General features: G+C 32.5%; 1 protein-coding gene and 2 long non-coding RNA genes across 9 annotated transcripts; 1 reads left to right on the forward strand and 2 right to left on the reverse strand.

The window, feature by feature from the left end:
* Window positions 1-8,549: 8,549 nt before the first annotated feature.
* On the reverse strand, window positions 8,550-11,214 carry LOC123888121. Its single transcript, XM_045937083.1, has 2 exons — window positions 11,201-11,214; window positions 8,550-9,818 (listed from the first exon to the last, which is right to left on the reverse strand). Exon 2 carries the CDS (start codon window positions 9,808-9,810, stop codon window positions 8,761-8,763), a length of 1,050 nt encoding a protein of 349 aa, XP_045793039.1. The 5' UTR covers window positions 9,811-9,818; window positions 11,201-11,214; the 3' UTR covers window positions 8,550-8,760.
* Window positions 11,215-12,482: 1,268 nt separating this feature from the next.
* Window positions 12,483-22,689, forward strand: LOC123888122. 6 transcript variants are annotated; one of them, XR_006801982.1, is made up of 7 exons: window positions 13,993-14,208; window positions 15,261-15,391; window positions 16,320-16,390; window positions 16,572-16,655; window positions 16,852-17,081; window positions 21,366-21,440; window positions 22,447-22,689. It is a non-coding gene; the product is annotated as an uncharacterized LOC123888122 (long non-coding RNA). The 6 variants fall into 6 exon arrangements; XR_006801983.1 differs by having other exon boundaries at window positions 16,976-17,081; XR_006801980.1 differs by having other exon boundaries at window positions 16,572-17,081.
* Window positions 17,732-20,494, reverse strand: LOC123888123. Of its 2 annotated transcripts, XR_006801985.1 has the most exons (5): window positions 20,185-20,494; window positions 19,944-20,002; window positions 19,713-19,774; window positions 18,763-18,894; window positions 17,732-17,965 (listed from the first exon to the last, which is right to left on the reverse strand). It is a non-coding gene; the product is annotated as an uncharacterized LOC123888123 (long non-coding RNA). The 2 variants fall into 2 exon arrangements; XR_006801986.1 differs by lacking the exon at window positions 19,713-19,774 and having other exon boundaries at window positions 20,185-20,492.
* Window positions 22,690-24,702: the final 2,013 nt, after the last annotated feature.

Here is a 24,702-nt window from a genome sequence, read left to right on the forward strand (position 1 = left end):
TGGGGAGAACATTCTCAAATTGTTCTCCTGATGCTTTAGCAAGCATATCCAAGTTGTTATCAGGATCAATTCTCTTCCTTTTGTTTCCCATCTCAGTAGAGGTATTGCCAGGAGTGATTTCCTTTTTCATGTGACTCAGATTTTTTGTTCCAAAAGTAAACCATTGATTATCAAAGAGTTGTTTAGACTCATCCACATGGTTATCTCTAAAAATCCTAGTGAGTAACATTCCATAAGGTAGAGCTATCTTTTTGATTCCAGAATTTGCAATTGTAATCATGTGTTGAAGAATCAAATAAGGTAAATCTAGTAGAATACCTTTAGATAGATGATACATGACAAGTAGGTCATTATCAGTTACCTTATCTTTACTTCCTGTCCTAGGAAAGATGGAATGTTGACACATGTTGTGGAAGATTTTGAATTCTTTCTTCAGCATAGATGATGGTGGTTGCTCCTTGTAAGCTCCTTCAGCAGTGAACATCTCAACAATTAGATCATCTTTGCTTATGTTCTGAGCAGCATACCAGTCTTTTCCATACAAGGTTTCTCCATTTCTCTTTACTTCAAGTAGCCTGCTTATTGAGTCTGCTGTAACATGGATTTCGACTCCCTTGATGTTGGAGATGATCAAATCTTTGTCAGGATGTATCTTGGCATTGAAATAGAATGCTTGTACCAACAGAGGCATTGTGGTATCTTTCATCTGGAAAAATTTTGTCCATCCTTGTGGTTCCACAAACTTTAGCAAGTCTACTCCTCCCTTAGCAATTTCTTCAAAATCATAAACTCTTCCAGAAGCAACAGGTTTGGTTTTCCAATATTGATCAAACTTAGCTTCTTCTTCTTGATGAATGAGTGGAACTTCAAGCAGCTCTCCTTGAGGTCTTTTCCTTTTAGGTAAGCTCTTTTTCTTAGGAGCTTTGACAGCAGTAGCAGAAACTTTCTTGACAGAAACAGGTGAGTGTTTTGCTGGAACAGATTTTGATGAGGTGAGAGGTTCAAGTATAATTTTTTCAAGTTCTGAATCTGAGATGGTTTTGTCAGAATCTGAATCATGAATGGTGTGAACAGTGTTGTCAACAACAGGTTTCTTTCCTGTACCAATTCCAGACATAATACGAGATGATCTTCTGATTTTTGAAGAATCATAGGATTTGGCTTTCTTAGATTTGAAAATGATTGGAGGAGTTTCAGCTTGACTTGGTACAACAATGGTAGGTTTAGGAGTGGTGGTACCATCAATTTTAGGGTTAGGTTTCTGGGTAAGTTGAATGGTTTCTTCTTCTGAGGGATCGTTCTCAGAAGGTACATCAGTTGGTTCTGCAGGAGGTTCATTAATTGATTGTGCAGGAGGTTCAATTAATTTTGGTGGGAAAATTTGAGAAAGAGGTTGAAGATCTAAGGGTTCATTCGGATCATAAAAATTTGATTGATCAAAGGTTTGAGGGTTTGAGGAATCAGAGGTATCTGATGAGGATGAGGAGTTTGATGAAGATGAGGGTAATGGTGGAAATGGAGCTCTTCTTCCTGGGTTCTTTGTTCGTGCCATTTTTGAAGAAACAGAGAAGAAATAATTGGATGAAGATGATGTGATGAAATGATGAGTTTAGGTGAGTTTAAAAAGAGGTGGAAGCTTGGGAAGGAGGAAGAGTGTTTAGTAGACTAGGTGTACTTGATTGAAGAGATGAATAGTTGGTTGTACTTGATTTTAGAAAAGAAAAAGGAGAGAGAGAGAGAGATCAATCGTGTTAAGCCAATGAGGAGAAGGTAAACATATCTTCTTTAATGCTTATCATTAATTAAAGAAGGCTAAAACCAAGGAAGAGACCGTTTGAAAAAGAATTCAAATATTTCCTTATGCCCAGATTTGAGAACGTTCTCAGATCGTTTGAAAATTTTAATTTTTCACACTTTGTTTGGATTTTTGATGATTTTCAATTTTTCTTTGATAAAATTGAAACGTTCCTCAACTAATGGCTTAGTAAAAATATCAGCTAATTGATTTTCAGTATCAATAAAAACTAATTCAACATCATTTTTGTTGACATGATCACGAATAAAGTGATGTTTGATTTCAATATGTTTTGATCTAGAATGCTGAATGGGGTTTTTTGATAAATTAATAGCACTAGTGTTATCACATAAGATTTTGATTTTTGTGTACCTTAATGAGAAGTCTTCAAGTTGATTCTTGATCCATATTACCTGAGAACAACAAGTTGCTGCAGATACATACTCTGCTTCAGTTGTTGAAAGTGCTATGGTGTTTTGTTTTCTGCAACACCAACTTACAAGAGCTTCTCCAAGAAATTGACATGCTCCACTGGTGCTTTTTCTCTCAACTTTGTCACCAGCATAATCAGCATCACAAAATGCTTTTAACTCAAAATGTGATTTATTTTGGTACCAAAGACCAACATCTGGTGTACCAACTAGATATCTGAAGATCCTTTTTACTGCAGTTAGGTGAGATTCCTTTGGTGATGTTTGAAATCTAGCACATAGACCTACTGAGAAGACAATGTCTGGTCTACTTGCAGTTAAATATAGGAGTGATCCAATCATTCCCCTATATTCCTTTTCAGATACATCTTTTCCTTTTTCATCTTTGTCCAAGCTTGTTGATGGATGCATTGGTGTTGACATTATCTTGGCCTCATTCATCTTGTATTTCTTGAGAAGATCCTTTATATATTTTTCTTGACTGATGAAAATTCCATTTTCATGTTGCTTGACTTGCAAGCCAAGAAAGAAACTAAGTTCTCCCATCATGCTCATTTCAAATTCACTTTGCATAAGTTCAGAAAATTCTTCACATAACTTTTCATTAGTAGCACCAAATATAATATCATCAACATATACTTGTACAATAAGTAAATCATGTTTATCAATTTTTCTAAAAAGTGTAGTGTCAATTTTTCCTCTAGAAAAACCATTTTCAAGTAAAAATGAGCTTAATCTTTCATACCAAGCTCTTGGGGCTTGTTTTAGTCCATAAAGAGCTTTGGTTAATTTAAAAACATGATTAGGTTTATGTTGATCAATAAACCCAGGAGGTTGATGTACATAAACTTCTTCATTTAAAAATCCATTTAGAAAAGCACTTTTCACATCCATTTGAAAAAGTTTAAAACATTTATGTGAAGCATATGCAAGTAAAATTCTAATGGCTTCTAATCTAGCCACTGGAGCAAAAGTCTCATCATAATCAATACCTTCTTGTTGATTATATCCTTGAGCTACAAGTCTTGCTTTATTTCTTATTACCTTACCATTTTCATCAAGTTTGTTTCTGAAGACCCACCTTGTTCCAATGATTGAGTGATTTTGTGGAAGTGGTACTAGATTCCAAACCTCATTCTTTTCAAATTGCAGGAGTTCTTCTTTCATGGCTTTAGTCCAAGATTCATCAGTGATAGCTTCATTTATTGATCTTGGTTCTATCTGAGAGATCATTGCCAGATTATTCTCCTTGTTCAGTAAAGCCCTTCTAGTTCTTACACCATCTTCAGTATTCCCTATAATTTGTTCTGGTGGATGATAACCAACAGTTCTCCAAGTCTTTGGAGGTCCTTGAGCTGTAGGTTCTTGATTCTCATCATTACTTTGTTCATTCCTTACTTCTTCTTCATCATTAAAGGTGTTGGTATATGATATATCTTCATATTCATCAAACTTGACATGCATGCTTTCTTCTAGAGCTTGTGTTTTCAAATTGTATATTCTATAAGCTTTTGAGGTTAGAGAGTAACCTAAGAATATTCTCTTATCTGATTTGGAATCAAACTTACCTAAGTTGTCTCTGATATTCAAAATGTAACAATAACATCCAAAAATATGAAAGTAGGAAATATTTGGTTTAATTCCTTTCCAAAGTTCATAGGGTGTCTTATTCAAAATTTTTCTTATGGTAACCCTGTTCAAGATGTAGCAAGAAGTATTGATGGCTTCAGCCCAAAAATATTTTTCAACATTTGATTCATTTATCATAGTTCTTGCCATCTCTTGTAAAGTTCTATTTTTCCTTTCAACAACTCCATTTTGTTGAGGAGTTCTTGGACAAGAAAAATTATGAGATATACCATTATTGTTTAGGAATGATTCAAAGTGAGAGTTTTCAAATTCTCCTCCATGATCACTTCTTATAGAGACAATATTGGTACCTTTCTCATTTTGAACTTGTAAACAGAATGTTTTAAAAGCTTCAAAAGATTCATCTTTATGTTTTAAAAATAACACCCAAGTGAACCTTGAAAAGTCATCAACTATGACAAAACCATAATTTTTGCCACCAAGACTAGTAGTTTTGACAGGTCCAAATAAATCTATGTGAAGTAGTTCAAGAGGTCTTTTTGTTGAAACAAAATCTTTTGGTTTAAAACTACTTTTAACTTGTTTACCCTTTGCACAAGATTCACACACTTTATCTAGGTCAAAACTAATATCAGGTAGGCCTCTAACTAGATCAAGTTTAGAGAGTTTTGACATAGTCTTCATACTTATATGTCCAGCCCTTTTATGCCAAATCCATTTGTCTTTTTCAAGAGAAACAAAGCAGGATTCAGTAGGCAGTTCATCTAAGTATATGACATATACATTCTTTATTCTTGATCCATAGAAAAGAGTTTTGTCAGATTGTTTTATTTCACAAGTATGAGATCTAAAAATAACTTCAAGACCATTGTCACATAATTGACTAATGCTAATTAAGTTATGTTTAAGTCCTTCTACATAGTGAACATTTTCAATTTTTGCAGAATTATTCTTACCAATAGTACCTTTACCTTTTTTGCTTTTTCATTGTTTCCAAAGGTAACTGTTCCTCCTTCCTTCTTGTCAAATGAAAGAAAGCTTTGTCTATCTCCTGTCATATGTCTTGAGCAACCACTGTCCAAGTACCAAGGCTTTTTCTTCATTGCTAGATGACATTCCTGTATTTGAATTTAATAAATTCTTAGGTACCCATAATTTTTTGGGTCCTTGAAGGTTAGTACTCTTATAAGGCATCTTCTTATATTGATAAGATGATCTCTTATAAGGAGATTTTGAATAAAAATTTCTTTTTAGATTGTTCTGAGAATGTTCTGATCTATAAAGAGATTTCTTTTTAAAACAAAATGGTTCAAGATGTCCATCCTTGTGACAGAATGAGCATTTATATTTTTGAAATCTTTTTTCTTTATGAGGAACAAAAACATTTTCAATTAGTTTCTTATTTTGAAAAGGTTTGTATCCTAATCCAGTTCTATTATATGAATTACCTTGTGATCCCAATATATTTTCAAAGGTTTCTGTGGTGCTGACAAACTTTGTTAAATCTTTTTCAAGTTTAGACACTTTTTGTTTTAAAGTGATATTCTCTTTTTGAATCATAGAACATTCTTTCATTTTATTATTGTCTCTAAGTTCTTTAATTTGCTTAGAAAGTCCATCATGTGCAAGTTGCATATTTTTGATTATCTGTTTCATTATATCATTATCAGATTTATATTCATCTCTTTCTTTAGTTAACTTAGTGACTTCATCTCTAAGTTGACCATTTTTAGAATTTAGAATTTGAGAGTCATATAAAAGATTATCAAAGAGATGTTCAGTTTTTTGACAAGATGAACAAGGATCTAGAGTTACCTCTTCAATGTTTGCATTTGTCATGAGACATACATTAGCTTCTTGTTCTTCTTCTGCTTCTTGTACTTCATCTAACTCATCCCAGGTTGCCATCATGGATTTGTAAGGAGAGTTCTTTTGTTTAGGACATTCATTCTTGTAGTGTCCAAATTGGTTGCATCCATAGCATTGTATTTTGCTGATATCTACTTCTGGTTTAGATCCATTTCTTCTTGGTGGAAAGTTCTTCTTAATCTGATTTCTTCTCATCATTAGCTTTTGTATTCTTCTGGATAAAAATGCTAACTCTTCTTCATCATCTTCTTGAAGAAACTTGTTGTCTTCCTCCACTGCTTCTTTGTTCTTAGAACGTTCTTTAGTCTGTGAATCTAATGCAATCATCTTGTTTTTCATAGGTTTGTCTTCCTGGAGAATGGACTCATGAGCTTTTAAAGATCCAATGAGATCTTCTAATTTAACCTCAGTGAGATCTTTTGACTCTGTGATTGCTGTTACTATGTGTCTCCAACTCTTTGGTAAACATCTAAGCACTTTTCTCACTCTTTCATGTATAGAGAATTTCTTCCCTAATGAGTTAAGTTCATTTATGATAATTGTGAATCTTCCATACATCTGATCAATTGATTCATCTTCCTTCATTTCAAATAGCTCAAATTTTCTAACACCAATGTCAATTCTTGTTTCCTTGACACGACTTGTTCCTTCATGGTGAGTTTGGAGTGTTGTCCACATTTCTTTGGCCGTTTTGCATTCCATGATCCTGTCATATTCTTCCCTACACAAAGCACTTTTAATAAATAATTGAGCTTTAGTATTTAGAAGTACCCTATCTGCTTCTTGAGTTGTCATTTCATCTTTTGTCTTTGGAGTAGTAGAGTCTTTTACTAATGGAGTATAGTCACCAACTTCAATCACTGTCCACATGTGCGTATCTTGTGATCTAAGAAATAGTTCCATCTTGTCTTTCCAATAGTAGTAGTCATCTCCTTCAAATAGTGGTGGCCTATGTGAAGATCCTCCTTCTGATATAAACTTTGCGCTTTTATTCATTACTTCCTTCCTGAATCTTTTCCTCTAGCACTTGTTAGATGCTCAACCTTAGAGGCAGAGCTCTGATGCCAATTGAAGTAGCAAAGTTTTTCACAAGAAAGGGGGGTTTGAATTGTGAACCTTTAAAAATTGTCCTTTTAAAAATTAGATATCAAAACATACGTTAGAATGATCTTAGAATAAATAATATAAGTTAGGAGAATGATCTTAGAACGATCTCTGAGCTGCAAACAAAAACAATAAGTGATTTGTGTGTGTTAGTGTTTGCACAAAATTAATATGAGTTTAAGGGAGAGAAGAGACACAATAATTTTATCCTGGTTCACCCCTTAATAGTATGGGCTACTCCAGTCCCCACGCTCCTGTGAGATTGTCCACTAAGAGATTCTACCGATCTCAAGATACACTTCTTCTTTGATCTAATCCAAGATCACAATCTTCCAAGCTTCACTTGCTTGATCTACCTAAGTCTTCCTAGACTTTATGAGGTGTCACTCAATCAATAGTTACGTATTGACTTGAGCCAATCTTTACAATATTGATAATGGTTTGGATCTTAAAGCTTTCTTACTCAAACTAAGTTGAAAAGCTAGTTACAATAAAATCTCTCTTTGTTCACTCAAAATGGATACTGCTCCTAGTATGATAATTACAAAATATGGAGTGAAAGAGATCTTTAAAGAAGAGCTTAAAACTTGTGTCACAAAGACAAGTAGATTGATTGTTGTAGCTTAAACTCTTGCTCTTCAATGTTGCCAAAGCCTTCCTTTTATAGTTGAACCTTGAGTCTTCAGTTCCTTGGTCCCAAAGGAAGTTCTCCAACGGCTAGTTGATTCAAAATAGACAGCTCATGCTGAATTGTTGAGTGGATAAGCTCAAACTGATCTTTCTCAGAACGTTCTCCCTGCTGTTCTTCATATTTTCACTTAAAAGGGCCAAAATGACAGCTTGCAATGGGCTGTAGATAGTTGTTCATTGCTTCCTCACCAAGTATATCCGTTATAGACTAATTAGGCACGTTTTGGCCAGCTGTAGATGAGCTTGCAACTTCAAAAGCAAAGGACAGTCATTCTCAGCATCATTCTGAGATCGTTCTCCAATCTGGGCGAATTTTGCACTTGATCTTCAAATGGAGAATGATGCAGACCTGTGGCCAGCTGTAGTGTGAAGGTAATGCAGCTGTGATGTCCTTGCATAACTATTCACTTGTCCTTTCCATGTACTTCCTTTTCTTGATTAAAAATTAATCTCTTGGAGAATGTTCATTAAATAATGACATTGAAGGTACATGACAACTATGAGTTGAATGTGTGTTGTCTCATCCTTATTGGTCTATGTAATTCTTGTCCAAACACTCTTGATACACCTGATTAGATGATGCCTTGAGAATTTATCATGTTGCACATGCTTGATCATTAACTTTGTCCAAAGAGGAAAGTCACTTTTTCTTCCAATTATTCCTTGCCTTAATTGTTCATGAACTGTTGTGATCTTGTGAGTTAAAATCAAGATAAAAGTGCTTCTTTGTCTTGTATATGGTTGACTTAATGAAATAAGTGCTTTTGCATTTATTCTTGTTCATGAGGAGAATGTTGCACTTAAACCAGAGATCATTCTCAGACTGATCCTGAAGCTTCTCTTTTTGCCAAAACATAATGAATATCATTGAGATTAGAAGCTTAATTGTTCCTGACTAATTAAAACACTCAAGAGCACTTGTTAGATAACAATGAGATCAGAATTACATTTAAAATATAATTAAGATGTTTGTTATCTTTAAAACATCAAATTGGGATTTTGCATTTTGCCTCAACAGTTCCATGTCTGACCTTCTTAAAATAAAATCAAGATTAAAGATAGGAAAACAATAAATCAATATAATACATTCAACATTATTATTCAATAACCAAATATTACACAATGCCCACCACATAAGTCATACATATTATTAAGTAATTCAAGCACACCACACAAGTCACACATATTATTAAGTAATACAAGCACACCACACAAGTCACACATATTATTAAGTAATACAAGCACACCACACATTATTCAAATACTTAATTAATTAGTTACTTAATTCATATTCATTTCATTTTCTTCTTCAACAAAATCAGCAGCCTCAAGGTAGGTAGTATCATTATTGGGTTCAACTTCATTAAAATTTACTTCCTTTCCCTTTTCTTCAACAGATGCCCTGTATTTTTTACACAGGTGTTCTGGTGTCCTACACGTCTTAGACCAATGTCCATTCTTTCCGCATCTAAAACAGATATCATCACGGTTCCTTGAGGGACCTTCTTGGATATATTTACCTTTACCTTGATGATTCTTATTATTTTGGTCATATTTAGGAGGCCTATAATTATTCACATATCCTCGTCCACGACCTCTACCACGAAAGTGGTTTCGACCGTGATTTCTGCCTCGACCATCAAAATGAGCTTTACCCCCTCGTCCTTTATGACGATTATGGCCACCACGCCCACGATTAAATGTTGTTGCATTTATTTCGGGGTATGCTATTGTTCCTGTGGGACGTGTCTGGTGGTTTTTTATCAAGAGCTCATTGTTTTGTTCTGCCACCAAAAGAGCTGCGACCAAATCAGAGTACTCAGTAAATCCCCTCATTCTATATTGTTGTTGCAACAATACTTGGGATGCATGGAAAGTTGAAAATGTTTTTTCCAATTTCTGTTCTTCAGTTATAGCCACACCGCAAAATTCTAATTGTGCAATAATTTGGTGCATGGCAGAGTTATATGCAACAACACTTTTATAATCTTGGAACCTTAATTTGTTCCACTGATCCATTAATGAAGGTAACAGGACTTTCCTCTGATGTCCAAATCTTGCCTTAAGTTTGTCCCATAGTATTTTGGGATCCTTGGCATTTGAATATTCAGTTTGTAATCCATCATCAAGGTGGTGTTTAATTATCCGATTTACTTTCGATTTTTTCATTGCTAATTCCTGTGAGTCAGCTGTTTGCACCTCTGCATTATCTCCTTCTAGAATTTTATCGAGCCCCTCACATGCAAGGTACTCAGTTAAGTTGTTGTTCCATGTTATGTAATTATCTCCGGTTATGTTTAGAATTTTGAAATGATGCTTAACGTTTGACATGTTTATATCTAAAATACAAAAGAACAGAATCAATTTTTAATGTATAAACTATGACAAAAAAAATAAATTATTTTATTCAATAGCTATGATTACAAAAACCATGATTCTATCAGCTAATAAACCAGGCTAATACTAGTAATGGTAAAACAACAAATATTGTTACTATTATAAAAGGTTCTCCTAATTCTTCATATTTGGTATCCAGAAGATGAAAAACATAAAGACAAGTAGAGTGATAAGCATAAGAAAAAATTTAAACATTTTGGAAATATGAGTAAAAGTTTTGAGAATGGTATGAAAACTTATGAGTGAAGGTGAAGTATTTATAGGTGAATTTTATGAAGTGTCCGTTACGTTACCGTTGGGTTTGTGGCCGTTGGGAGATAGTGGAAAAATGTAAGCTTTTACTGTTCATGGCCGTTATGTGGCCGTTAGGGGATATGAGAAAAGTGTTAAATTTTATTGTTTGTTACCGTTGGGAATGAGTAAAAATATTCTAAGTGTGTTAAAAATCATCTAGCTCTTAAGATGCACAAATGGAGAGAACAACATGTAAAGTTATATGATAATAACTTTAAATAATATCAAATTTCAAAATCTTAATTATGAGTCTCTCGTGAAATAATATTATTGACTGAGATTTTAGTCTTCCATTAAGAATTAAAGATAGCAATATTATAGATGTAGATTTTAGTCTTCCATTTAATATGAAGATTAGTATTATAGATGGGGTTTTTGGACACCTCCATTAAGTATAAAAGTTAGTCATACATATGGGGTTTTAATCCTCCATTAAGTATGAAAGTTAGTAATATAGATGGGGTTTTGAATACCTCCATTAAGTATAATGGTTAGTCATAGATATGGGGTTTTAATCCTCCATTAAGTATGAAAGTTAGTAATATAGTTGGGGTTTTGAATACCTCCATTAAGTATAAAAGTTAGTCATAGATATGGGGTTTTAATCCTCCATTAAGTATGAAAGTTAGTAATATAGATGGGGTTTTGAATACCTCCATTAAGTATAAAGGTTAGTCATAGATATGGGGTTTTAATCCTCCATTAAGTATGAAAGTTAGTAATATAGATGGGGTTTTGAATACCTCCATGGAAATTAGTATTATTAATAAAAAATTATCTTTTGTGATATTATGGGGATTTTAGACCTCCACACAAAACTTAAATAATATTCACACTTATTATAAAGTTCTTGACAAGTTGTGAGTTTTCTATAATAAGTGGGTAAAGTAGTAGTAATAAAAATAATAATAATAATAATAATAGCCACTCTAGTTATAAATCACTTGACAAATTGCCAGTTCTCTATAACGGGGCGAATAATAATTATAATTATCATAAGATTAAAGTAATAAGGATAGATGATATATACCTAGTGGTGGTAAATCACTTCTGATAGAAACGATCGTGCTGATAACGTGTTGAGAAAATCAAATATTTAAGTATTCTTAAAGGACTAATATAATGATATAAATTACTAATGTAGTTATAATACTATAAATATATATTATGCTAATGAAGAGAATGGAGAGAATGGAGAAGTTTTATGAGATTACTTTTTGCTCTCAAGGGTGTCTTTTACATGATCCAAAGGGTGGTATTTATACTACTAAAATTATGAATACATTAACTTAGATTTACTATTGCAAGTTGACATTTACATTGATAATTTTACATTACTATTTTAAGTTGACATTATAGATAGATATTTCAACATTAATAGTAACCAATGTCTTTCAAGATAATTTTGTTGATTTTCCAATTTATTATAACAAGTGTATATTTATTTAGTTCAAGTAAGAAAACAAAACTGCATGTCAAAAAAGAAAATAATATTATTTTTTTACTAAAGAAAATAATATTTTTACCAAGTTACTTTTATCAACTATTGATAACTTTTCTCCAATTTTAAAGTTAGTCAAAGATATGAGGCATCGGTTAATAGCTTTTCAATTGTGATTTTCTATCTTCAAACAATTATGTTTAGGGATGAACTTTCACCCAGCTCAATGTAGGTTTGGATCTTTAAAAAATGTCAAAAATTGTCTATTATTATTAGATATTAAAAGTACAACAAAAAGAAATTTGAAGATAAAAACATATGGTTTTTTTTTTTTATGAACCAAATTTTTTTTTACTAATTTTATAAAGACAAAAAAATGTGAACAGCACAAAAAAAATACTATTAACGATTGAATATAATAAACTAATTAATGCATATTATAATGGAAGAGATCAAATTACACCGGTGTAACATTTGTGAACAATGTTATACTGCTCAATAATGCTTTAATGATACAAATTTTACAAAATCTACCGTTGAATTGAAAGTTTATATCATATTTTTTTTTATCAGAAAAGTTTATATCATATAGATCCTCCATGTTAAATTTTATAAAAACCTAAAATCGTTTGATATGTTATTGAGACAAATCAAGATTAACGATATTCAATAAAAATGCATAACCTTTAAAATGTCATAAGGAACGCTAGCTATATGCTTGATGTAACGCCCCTAATTAGGAATATTTTAGGCATATTTGATTTATTAGATAATGTCTAATTATGTGCTTATGTGTATTTGTGTGTTTATGAATTTTAAATTGATTTTCGCATGTTAAGTGTATTTTTATGTCTTATATAATTATTGGGGTTTGAGATTAAATTGGATAGTAGTATAATTTAGGAGTTAGTTATGTGAGAAAAGAAATAATTAGAGGTTTTGGGCTTATGTATGAGACAAGGAGGTCGAGAGAGAAGGGAAATGAAAAGGGTTTGGTGAAAGTTGAAGAGAAAGAAAAGAGGAATGCAAATCTCGTTTTCAACACAGCAGCCTCGCAAAAACTTCGATTCCCGATTCGTTAACCGTTGGATTTCCTTCAAATTTTGAGGGTAGGTTCACAACATCTGAGGCCAACTTTTGACTGTTCGGATCGTTGAAACAAGGTCTGAGCAGGAAGAAATCGAGTTCGGATTGCACCAGATGTGTTGGGGAGAAAAAGAGGGAAAAAAGCAAGAACAAGGTGGAGCTTCAAGAACCATTGCCATCCTCCATTTTCTTTACAACCAAAGGTAAGGGAAGTTTATGTTTTTAAGTAGGATTGAGTTATAGAATAAAGGAGTAGCTAAGCTTCTCTTTCCCAAGTATTCTATGATTCTCTTTAGGAGAGGGTTTTTTGAGAAAACCCATGAGTAGAGATTATGTTTTTATGCTTTCTAATTAATAATCCATGTTGTTGTTATTAGTTAGTAGTGATTTATACAATAAAAATTCATGCTTGAACTGTTGAAGTTTTTATGTTTGAATAAATTGAAAGTATGAATTTTGATTGATAATTTCATGAATTGGTTGTTGTTTTGTTGTTAATTTGAGTATGCTGAGTTAGGATTAATGAGAACTAAACATATGAATCCATTTATGTGAGTTTTGGGGGTTATGGGATACTATGATAGTGGGTTATATTTTGTGAGATGATTTGTTTGAGTTGGTGCTTTGTTCGTTATATTGAAAAGAAGATGGTGATGAATATATGAATGAAACTAAATTAATGTGTTAGTAATGTATTTAATTGATAAACTTTATTTGTGAGTTTGTTGATGAAGTTTCATTGACGTGAATTATTGATGAATTTTATTGGAGTATGAATTCTTTTGGTGTATTAGTGATGTGTTCGTGCGTATGAACAATGACGGTGTTTCGTGCTTATGTACAATGACGAGGTGTGATTGTTCGTGAATATAACTAGGATGTTCAATTTATTGATGATGATAAATAAGGATTTATCATGCGTTGGTGTATTTTAAAGACGATGATTTAGAATATTTGGATTATGTTATCCATATTATATTAATGTTATAATAGAGATAAAACCATATATTTGGTATATGCACATTCATGCATTCATAAGTTGTGTCTATTGATGAGTATTCTAGAGACGATGATCTAGTTTACTGTTATTTTAGAGACGATGATCTAAAACATTTACATTTGGAATAAGTTTTCCAAAATTACAATACAAGAAAAAACGTGATTTGCTACCGTAATTTTGCTACAAAAGGTGTTTCTAGTTAATGTCAAGCAGATTAACAACCATTTGCACAAATTTAACAAATTACGGTATTTCTATTCTTATTTATTTATTTATAACTGTATAACAGTAACTATTCTGTTTTTTTCTTTCGCGAAACCTCTCTCTCTCTCTCTCTCTCACATCTCGCTCCGTCTCTCTCACATCTCGCTCCGATGTTGCTCCGGTCTCACTCTCCCTCCAATCTTGCTCCGATCTCATTTTCCCTCCGATCTCACTCTCCCTCCGATCTTCGAACTCGCTCCAACATGGACTCGATCCTCTGGTGATTGTTTCTTCTCCGATTTTCTACGTAAGTTAATTTCAAAACTCTGATTGAGATAATTCGCTGGCAGTTTTATGCTTATTTTCTCCGATTTAGTTCGTTTTCACTAATTGAGCTCTGGATTTGATTTGAATGCTACGAATTTGTGTTTATTTTGCATATTAGGCTTAAATTTATTAGGATTTGCACAAATTGAATTCATTAGGTTTTGCACAAATTGAATTCAGGTTACTGAATTTGTTCACCAGAATTTATTAGGTTTAGCAAATATTGAATTCATTAGGTTTTGCACAGATTGAATTCAGGTTACTGAATTTGTTCACCAGAATTTATTAGGTCTTGCAAATATTGAATTCAGATTATTGAATTTGTTCACCAAATTTACTTTACTGTATGAAATAGAATTAGATGATACTTATTTGATTGATTCTATAAGTCTCATTTCCAATGGCATGTATTTATATAATTCTTATTCTTACAGAAAAATTTGTCGTCAGACAATAATTTCCTCTGTATATTGTGCAAAGCTATGAGTTTCTGCCCCCTTTATATGTGTCCTTTTTCTAGTTTAGGTGATTTGTGATTAAGTGATATGGTTTAGTAAGTTAACCAATACAACTCAATTACTAGATTATTCATATCAGCCTTAGCAGCTTTGTCTTTTAATAAAAAATGAATTGATAGTTAGACTAAATTCTTACATAGCTTAGACGAATGCATGTATTAGTATAAATATATTTATGTACTGTTTAAAACTTTGTTTCATGTTGTAGTTGGAATAATGTTGATAGGGTCTTATTTGACTATGTTAGTGTCCATAGTGCATAAACAAATGCAGTGTTGCGTTGTGTCAACGAGTTAAAAATATTTCAATAAATCAATAGCATGTCTTTCTATAAATCAATTTTATGACAGATGTCACTTTCATTAGTTTAATATCCTCAAGAAGAAAAATATCTATATACTATAAGGTCCTTTTTTTTTTTTCTTCATTTTCTTCATGTGTAGTAGTACTTTATAAAATGGTTTGTTTTGACAATGAATAACAGATTATTTTATGTCCCATGCTGCAATTGTAGGATTTGTAGCAGGAGCTGCAATTGTGATTGGTCTTCAACAGTTGAAGGGACTGTTTGGAATCACTCGTTTTAACACCAAAACAGAGATAATCGCTTTCACGAAAGCTGTTTGGGAAGCATTTCATAACCCTGTATGCTTCTTTCCCTATTCATTTACCTTTTCTTATTTTGTTACTTATATAAATAGCATATAAACATATTCACCCAAAAAGTCAATGTTGATAGATTTCTTAATTTCTATTCGATTACTGATCTCATTCAGTTTCACCGATTTCACTGATTTGGATTTCGATTTCATAAGCTACGCGTCTTTCACTTGCACCGTTTCTCACCAATTTCGATTTCGGTTTATTCATCGATTTATTCATCTGTTGCATTTTTTTTTGTTGTTTAGATTTTCATTCACTGAATCATGCTTCCATGGTAGAGAATTTAACATTGTAGAAAGATGTTATAACCCTAATTGTGCATAAACTTTGATTTTCTGATCATAGGTTACTACTTGTAGTTTTGTACTTTTGTAAATAAACGAAAATACAATCAATGTGAGATTAAGCAACTCAGACATAGGCTGTTATATGTTTCTGAGAAGAATTTGAGTGTTGTTGAATTGGTTCTGGAGCATGAGTAAATAATGAATTAGTGATGAAATCACAAGGAATGTTTAGTCAAGTGGTTCTTGATGTGTAATAGTCTTTTTTATATATACTGGTTGTGTGAGAGTTGAAACCATTACTCATTTTTAAGATTATTACTTTACTGAAATTGTTCATATTAATATATACTTGCTGAAAACTCTTATTTATTTGAATCAAGTCTCAAGACCAAAATATTTCTGACAGTGAATTAGTAATCTAAGGTATGGTTTTACATTGTGGTCAAGCAACTGCAGTTGTAGCCACAATTTATAGGATTTTATGATCTCTGCAACTGTGCAGTGTTCACAGGAGGTTAGTATAACTGGACGTGGTTTGGTGCAAGTGAAGAATCATAAAGCTTGTTTTAGTTGATAAGTGCTCATAAACTAGGATAACATTGTGTCTTGTTTTGTTGCTACAGAATAACTTCTAGCAGAAAGCAAGAAGGCCTGCTTGAACTTTTGACTTGTAGCTCCAGCCTCCAGTGTTGATGTTTGTGTACTCAAACTTTTCAATTTTTCTTCATATTTTATTGATTTCTATTCTTATTCATCTCTGTTTTGAGTTTTTGAATTATCTTACTTTTAGTGAATCTTATTTATAGAAATGTGTTTGTAGCTTATTGTTCTTTGGGTGTTAATTTTTCATTTCATCATAGTATAATTCATTACAGGTTATGGAGAAGCATTTAATTGCGATATTTTCAATAAAAGTAATCAATAAGTCAAGACTGCCATTTTGATATGCCTGTAATAAGGTATGCTTAATAACACTAGACATTGTATATCCATACACTTGTAATTTTGACTGTTTGATAGAGAATTTGTAGCATTCAGTGAATTCAACATTTAAAACTTATGCATATGCTACAAATTTGGATTATGCTTAGGTGTCACTAGTATACTTACATTTATAAAAAATGTTATAATTTCATTGCTATTGTTACTGGACAGATGCAAAAGAAATATAATTTCAGAGAAACCTTGTTCCCCCTAAGGCAGGCATAGAGAGTTCCTCTTTTTTCCTTTTGTAAATGTCATTCTTTGTTATTGTTATCATTGACTTATGATTTTTTAGATGACAAAGTTGGTTTAGCAGAGAGTAAAAACTCCAAAGGTGAAACATCCTCCAAAGCAACTCTGGACCTGGTACTAGTTTTCTAGCCCACTCTTCTGATTTCTCGGTAATGAGTGGTCTACTCAATCTAAGCTATCATCTCTTTTCTACCATTATTAGCATTGTATGCGTGGTATCTGCTGTATTTATCGATAATCATGTTGTGTTAATTGTTAATGATCAATATTTGCATGTACCTTATCGTTCTTTGTTTCTATAGTTTCAATTTTGTGTCAATGATGTTCATTTAAGTATGATACGGATGCTAAAACTTGACTCATGTCACTGGTTTTACTTCTTTAAATTTGCACTGTTTCGGATCTAGAAGCTTTAGATTTGAATCATTGTCTCAAGTTCTACCATGTGATTAAGAGAAGTCAAGAGTGTGTATGTGAGTTATAGCCTTTTGTAATGTACTAGTTCTAGTGCCCGTGCTAACGCACGGGAAACACCGTCTTGTAGTAATTTTGTACAATAATACAACTACATCATAAAATAACCCTTATGGGACGCTCCCCCTGTTTTTTCTAAATATAACAATTGGAACTTAATTATAATAAAGATACATAACACAATCGTTCTATAATATTTACAAAGTTGATATACGCATAGACAACCCTTTCGGTGCACCTCCCGTGTTTTTTGAATTTACATAGCTATTAACAATTTTAGTTATGCTACAAATCATATATATAAAATGATCAAAAGTAGATCATATGGCTAAAAAAGTTTCAATGCACTTGAATAACAATGAAATATCAAGTAAATGGATTATGATAGATTGCCATTAGCTAGCATTGAGATTCTTCCTAACATCGATTAACCAAGAAAAGTCTCTTATATTGAAAGATGCATCTATCTATATATCTTGCCTATAGTCATTATTGTTTGATAGTATCATGATCTAGTCTTCGGTTAGCAAGCTATAAGCTCAAAATCCAACTTCAACCTCTGCAGAAAATTTTATCAATCAGTAAATTGATAACAAAACAAAAATCTGAGAAATATTAGAACATAATGTTTGAGATTTGGGGAAATTAATAACCTTGAATTAAATGTCATCGAGGATAATGCCCCTTTTAACATTTGTAAGAAAATGTATTCTAAACTTTAACTTTCAAAGAGGAAAAACAATAGTCTCCTTACATTTTCTTGTAACTCACTACTTTGCACCGGTAACATAAATGATATTGATTTTGCACTCTAATGTCTTCAAAAATACCTTCAAGAAACATAAAAAGACTAATACATATCATGAAATTTGTAGATATATTTCATATAAAATAAGACCACAAAGCCATTAATTTTTCATATTGAAACATTTCCTCACAAACACTTTAAGTGCTCACTTTCACAATCAAAAAATTAAATCCATCTAATGAGGAGTTTTCAAATACAATCAAGCTATGCACCTCACTAACTCTCGCTATAGTAAGGAATCAAGTTATATTAATGGACACTAACACTTATATTTATTTATTGAACGCAGCAATCAAATTGAAATATACCAACAAAAAGTTATATATTCCAGTATCCCTTGTCCTGCCAATGGTAAGTGCATGACTCTATTTTTGGTATAAAAGTATAACAATGCTTCTAAATTGAGATACCATCAAAGTACTTAGGATTTTCTGGGTAACATTACACACAATTATTCAATGAAAACATGAATGGAAAAAAAAAAAAAACTCAATATATAGCAGAAAAGTTTAAAATCGGATATAACACAAACAAATTAAGAATCTTACTCAAACTAATAAACGGTTTCAAAAATAAGAACAGTAAAACTTTGGCCAAGACTATTCCAATGAAACACTACAAATCCAGTGAATGAAAAGGAATCCATGAGCCACTATTTGTAGCTACTAATTAAAGCAGACCTGCAAAGAGTCACACATCACCGATTAATAAAAGAGTCACACAAAAAATATTCAAGTAAGACATGAAAATGGCTTAAAATTGAATTATGACGCATGATATAATATATCTAATAGGACCATCGTGATATTAGTGTTTCTCTTTACATTATGGTGAAATTATAAAAACCACTGCATCTCTCAAAACTTGTGGTGCTCCTCTGATTAAAGGGGAAACAGAACTCAAAAATAAATAAAAAAATATAAAAATGAACCTATAACACTAACAATCATAAGTAAAGGATTAATTAGTTCGTTCTGCAGTGAACACTCATTTGAGAGAGAGGTTTAAATATGCATTCTACGGTGAACACTTATTAGTTTCTTGGAAATAAATAGATAATCTTCTACATGCATATTATTGTGCTATCTCGAATAATTGGAAGTTCTATAACCAAAATGGAGCTTTGAAATTGTATGAATAGATACATATTTAGTTCCTTTTTAATAAAGTGAGCATATTACTTAAGACTTAAGAGCCTTTAGAACAACCATTGTCTTGTTCATGTGGGATTCTTTCATAAACCTTCAATCAAGCAACATATATCCAAATATGAAAGTTTCTTGAGCTTATAAACAGAACAATGAAACTAAAAACAACTAAAACATTCAAAAAACCTTCCATCAAACCAAACTTTATAAAAAGTTTTTACAGTTCCAACTAAAACATTCTTATGCCAATGTGAGAATTAAATATAGTTTTAACTAAAAATGAAAACTATATAAAAGGTAGTCTCCAAACAGTGTTACCATACAAAACCAGTTTGAAGCCATGATTATACCTTCAATTTGATCGACTCTCCAACATCATTTATTTGAACTCTTTCATACTTGATGCTTAAAACTTGTTACCATACAAAACCAGATATTAACATATTGATAAAATAAGCTATGTCTAAAACAACATTTGAGGTGCATCATCAATTAGAGAACAAACAAAACCGAAGAAGAAAAAGGGTGTGCCCTGTTTCATCTTTCTTTGTTCTTATTTTTATAAACTATTAATCTCTTACCTCTGTTTGTCTGCTTTTCTCCAGCAATAAAGGATCCAACTTTGAATTCAACAAAATCTCTGCGTTTTAAAAAAAAAAAACAAAACATCAAAAAAGAAATCAAAATCAAAACTGAAAACATAAACAGATGAAACAAATGAAACCCAAAGCATCACTTATATACTACTACTCAAATCAGATTAAAATATTAACCCTAAAACTGAAGGGGGGAAATTCAAATTCAAAATTCAAATGTACATACCACAACTCTTGTATTCCAGCCTGGAACCTCTGTGTTGGTAATCACGATTTGGGAAAAAATTGGGAGAAGAGGTTTTGAGAAAGTGACAGGTTTGAGCGCTTTGGTTAATGGGTGCAGAGGAGGGATTTTGGCTTCTTCTTCATGGTTCAGATCATTGTATGATTTGGGAGGAGAAATTCTGGAACAGTGGGCGTGAAGGGGAGAGGTTGCCCAAATTGTGTATCACGTCACCTGTGCTTTGTTTCTTTGGATTCTTGTGAGGGTTTACCATTTTTTTTTTGTTGCCAAAAGAGAAAGACCATGTGGTGGGCCGGATATACATGTTAAGTTGAAGGCCCATGTTTGCATCTTTAGCCAAAAGAAGGGGGGGAAATTCAAACATTTAAATTTTACTTTCAACTCAAGCAACCAAGTTGGACTACTCTAAGTTTAAAATGGTAAAAATTTATTATTTGAATTGGCAAAGACAAAAGTCACTCTTTTATTTTCTTCAAAGTTTGAATTTGCATCCAACTCATGCATCCAACATGGCAATAAAACTAAATATGGAATGGAAATAATATTATTTGATGATGATTTGGCAAGAATGTGGTTAGAGGTGGACAAATAAGCAAAATTTCCCTAACATGGGTTTGGGTTTGTATATTATTAAGATTAAGATTAAGATACTTTGGTGGTAAATAGTTACATATTTAGATCAATAGTTAAATGAGAGCATATCCAATGTTGATGTTTGTGTACTCAAACTTTTGCAATTTTCTCCCAATATTGATGATTTAAAAGGATATTAACTTGCTGAAATTCATTATCTTAGGTTTTTGATATCTTTAGTGTCTTTGTTTTCTTTGATTTTTGTATTGCCAAATGTTGAAATTCTTTTTTGTTTTTAGTTTAGATTGTGTTATCATATAGTTGAGTTCATGGAGTGTAGGTTTGTATGGCTCATAAGCTGTCCAAAAAAGAGTGTCTATAGATGAAGGCTTAAGATGAATTCATGGAGTGTAGGTTTGTTAAATTTGGACTAGGCTATCTTGGACTAGTGTGAACCAAGGATGGTGGGTATTGTCTTGGTTCACAACTTAATCTATTGTCCTCTTTGAGATAGAGTTTCACTTATATGGTAGTAACATAACATTGATCATTAACATCTCAAACTTTATGTGCTTTTATCCTTTTTGCAGTTAAGTATGAAGCTCGTCTTGAAGATGGGACGATTATTTCAAAATCTGACGAGGTCGAGTTCACTATTGAAGAGGGTTAGTATCATAGTTTAAACCTTTGAATTTTGTCCGGTATATAACAGTTGTGTTCGGATATCGGATAATTAACTAATCATTAATGTGTTTAGTTACTTTGTTATACATCAAATTTAGTATTGTAGTTATACATCATGTTAATTTAATTAGGCTTATTTCGATTTTTTTAATAGACGATAAATAATTTATAATTAACTTAGATTTTGGGCATGGGTTCATAATTAGCATTTTATAATTACAATTTTTTTGACAAGCTTGGATATTGTTGCGAAATTGCTAGAATATTTAGCTAGAGATTTATTGCGAAATTGTTGTGGTATTATCCTAGCGATTTAGTTAGGAAACACAAACTTTTGAACACTATTTAACTAGGTATTAATAGTGAACTAGCTAGGATATTCTTTATATTAGTTGCAAATTAGCTAGGAAATATTTTGATAGGTGATTTGCCGCCCAATCCATGCTACGCCCTATATGACAGCTAATTCACAACAAATCGGTAGCTAACTCTATTTTACTAGAGATTAGCTACGAATTAGCTACGAACACTGTCGTAGCTAATCCCGTATTTTCTTGTAGTGTTATGATGATGGGTACCACATGCATATAGGTCGTGTCTAGGGAGACATTGCATACTTAATTTCAATAGATGAAATGTTGTGTGACTGATAAATTGTTGATTGATGTTTGCATAATTGCGCACTAAATGATAAGTGATGATTTGTGGGTGTTAATTGGTGGGTGCTAAGTGATGTGTAGTGGTGAGTTGGATATTTAGTAATATATCTCTGATATTCCAAGTAACTAATGTTGTATGATTGATTTAATTAATTGATTAATGATGTGTAAATTGAGGTGTTGATTAAATGGTATAAATGTTGCATGAATTATTAACGTGATATAATCATGTTTATACCTTGTTGTATATTTCCTATTTTTTTGGCTTATTGCATAAACTCACCCTGTTTTGTGTTATGTGTTACGTGCTGGGCTCTTGGGAGTCCAGGTTTTCCAGGTTGTTGAGTCTCGTGTGCTTGAGTTCTTGATGAAGCTCCGCTCTGATTGTGACACAGGGAAGAGTTCATAAAGTCATTTACTCTGTCATTTTATTTTTAATTTAAAATGTTTCTTTTTAGAAAAGAAAAATATTTTTATTAGTGATGCTTATGCTAATTTATTTTCATTAGCAATGTATGAAGAAAAATGTAATACCTTAAACCAATATTTGCATAAGTTATTTTGACTCCAAGCCTATTTATTATTTATAACCGCTGCGTAATTTTGAAAAGCATTCTTGAATTAGAGTAACTTTTGAATATTGGGTTTAGGCCGTTACAAAGTGGTATCAGAGCCCCGTTGGTCCATCCGACCGAGTGGGTTATGTGTCAATCAGAGCAGGTCTGTCTTGTCAGATCGAGTGGGCATGGTGTCAGTCGTGTTTGTCTATCGGTTGTATTTTATTATGTGTTGATTGTTATAGTTACACTTGCACCTAGTGTCACTATTTAACTATCTTGCAAGATGTGTGATTAGTTTCATGAATTTCGTTGTTACGATATATTCATCCTTTCTCATTATGATCTGATTCTTAATTTTGAAAATTAAGGGATGATATATGTCACCTAAATGTTTGTGTGAGACGTTGTGTTTTGTGTTTCATTCCCTTGTATGCGACATGTCTATAAACCCTGTCGATACTTGTTACTTTTGTGAGACTAAGTTCGAGAGCAGTAGAAGTCCGTAAATAGGTGTGAGAATTGGTAGTTTCAGTAGAAGATTGCAGTGGGTTTGAGATAAGTGAGGGAGAAGATTATATCTTCCTGAAATGTTTCGAGCGTGGGAAGTCCGGGCAGGTAGAGGTGTAGTTTACGAAGAGTAATCAAACGTTAGTAAGGTCTGTTTCAGAGTTGAATAAACTAGAGGAACAATTGGAAGACTTGTTAGAGAAGAAGTTTTTCGGATCAAGTATTTCGTCGTGTGAAGGGCAAATGTGGTTGGTTAAGTAAGATGGATTTAATTTTGAGTTACCATCGTATGAAAGTGAAGTCGGAGGATATATTGAAGACTACTCTTAGAAAAATTTGAGGTATTTGTCTGATCATAAGAAGTTGAAAATAAGTCAGATGAGGTGGTTAGAAATTTGAAATTGGTGTACGAGATGACGCCTGATAGTGTGAAGTTGGGCATGTTAGAAAAATTGACGAACTATATTCTCGAAGAGGTTGGGGAGGACCGTCAGGGATTGCTTTAACGGTCTAGTAAGAAGAAAATTGTCGCAAAGTTTGTGTATGCCCGTTTAGTTTATCAGGAGTCAACGATTGAACTGATAGTCAAGGTAATTCCAGAATGGAAGTGGGATAGTATTTTGATGAATTTTTTGGAAGCGACTATAAAGGAGAATGATTCGATTTGGGTAATGGTCGGACAATTGGTGTCGAAGTTAACTGAGATTATATCGAATAGATAAGTTGTATGGGATTTCGTCTAGTATTGTTCCAGATAGAGATCCGAGGTTTACGTCGAGGTTATGAATAAGTTGCAAGAAGCTTTAGGAACTAAGTTGAGGGTGAGTTATGTATCAGCTGAAGAGTGTATCCTAATAATGACGAAAGTTACGGAAAACGCTTTTCAGATATAAACTTGGAGTAGTAAGTCGGATGTATCAAAATGGAAGTTGAACAATAATTGCGGAGATAATACTCATGGATAATCAAAGATAAATAAAAGAGATTTAAGATTGAGAAAATGTTACACTAGAAATCAGGACGGTGAAATCATTAGATGGAAAAGTATGTTGGAGAATTTCACACGAGGCTTTGGATGTAGAGATGAGGTTAAGGTATATCAGCAATGGACTAATAGAAGGAGTGAGAAAGACTAGTTGTTTGGGAAGATGTGTTAATGAGAATGTGGCTTAAGGATTCACAAGAGGGAAATGAGAAAAAGTTGAGAAAAAAAAAGGATGGAGGAGAGTTTGGAGTTATGACGAAATATGATGTGCGCTGATTGAGAAAGTCAAAAGAGATAAATATTTTGTGTTGAGGCACATATAAATTAGTTAAGCGATGATTTGAAAGTAAAACAGTTGTGTTAGTTCTACAAAAGAAATTGAAAATTGTGTAAAAGGATCTGTCTGTCAGAGATGACACGTTTGGCATTGTGTCAGGAGAATTTGGGAAGCCTTGGTCATCAACCGAAGATTGAGATGGTAGTATTAAGACGATGGTTGGAATAAGATTCGAATATGAACATACGGTTTGGT

The sequence above is a fragment of the Trifolium pratense genome, linkage group LG6, assembly GCF_020283565.1.
Source record: "Trifolium pratense cultivar HEN17-A07 linkage group LG6, ARS_RC_1.1, whole genome shotgun sequence".
NCBI classification, from domain to species: domain Eukaryota; kingdom Viridiplantae; phylum Streptophyta; class Magnoliopsida; order Fabales; family Fabaceae; genus Trifolium; species Trifolium pratense.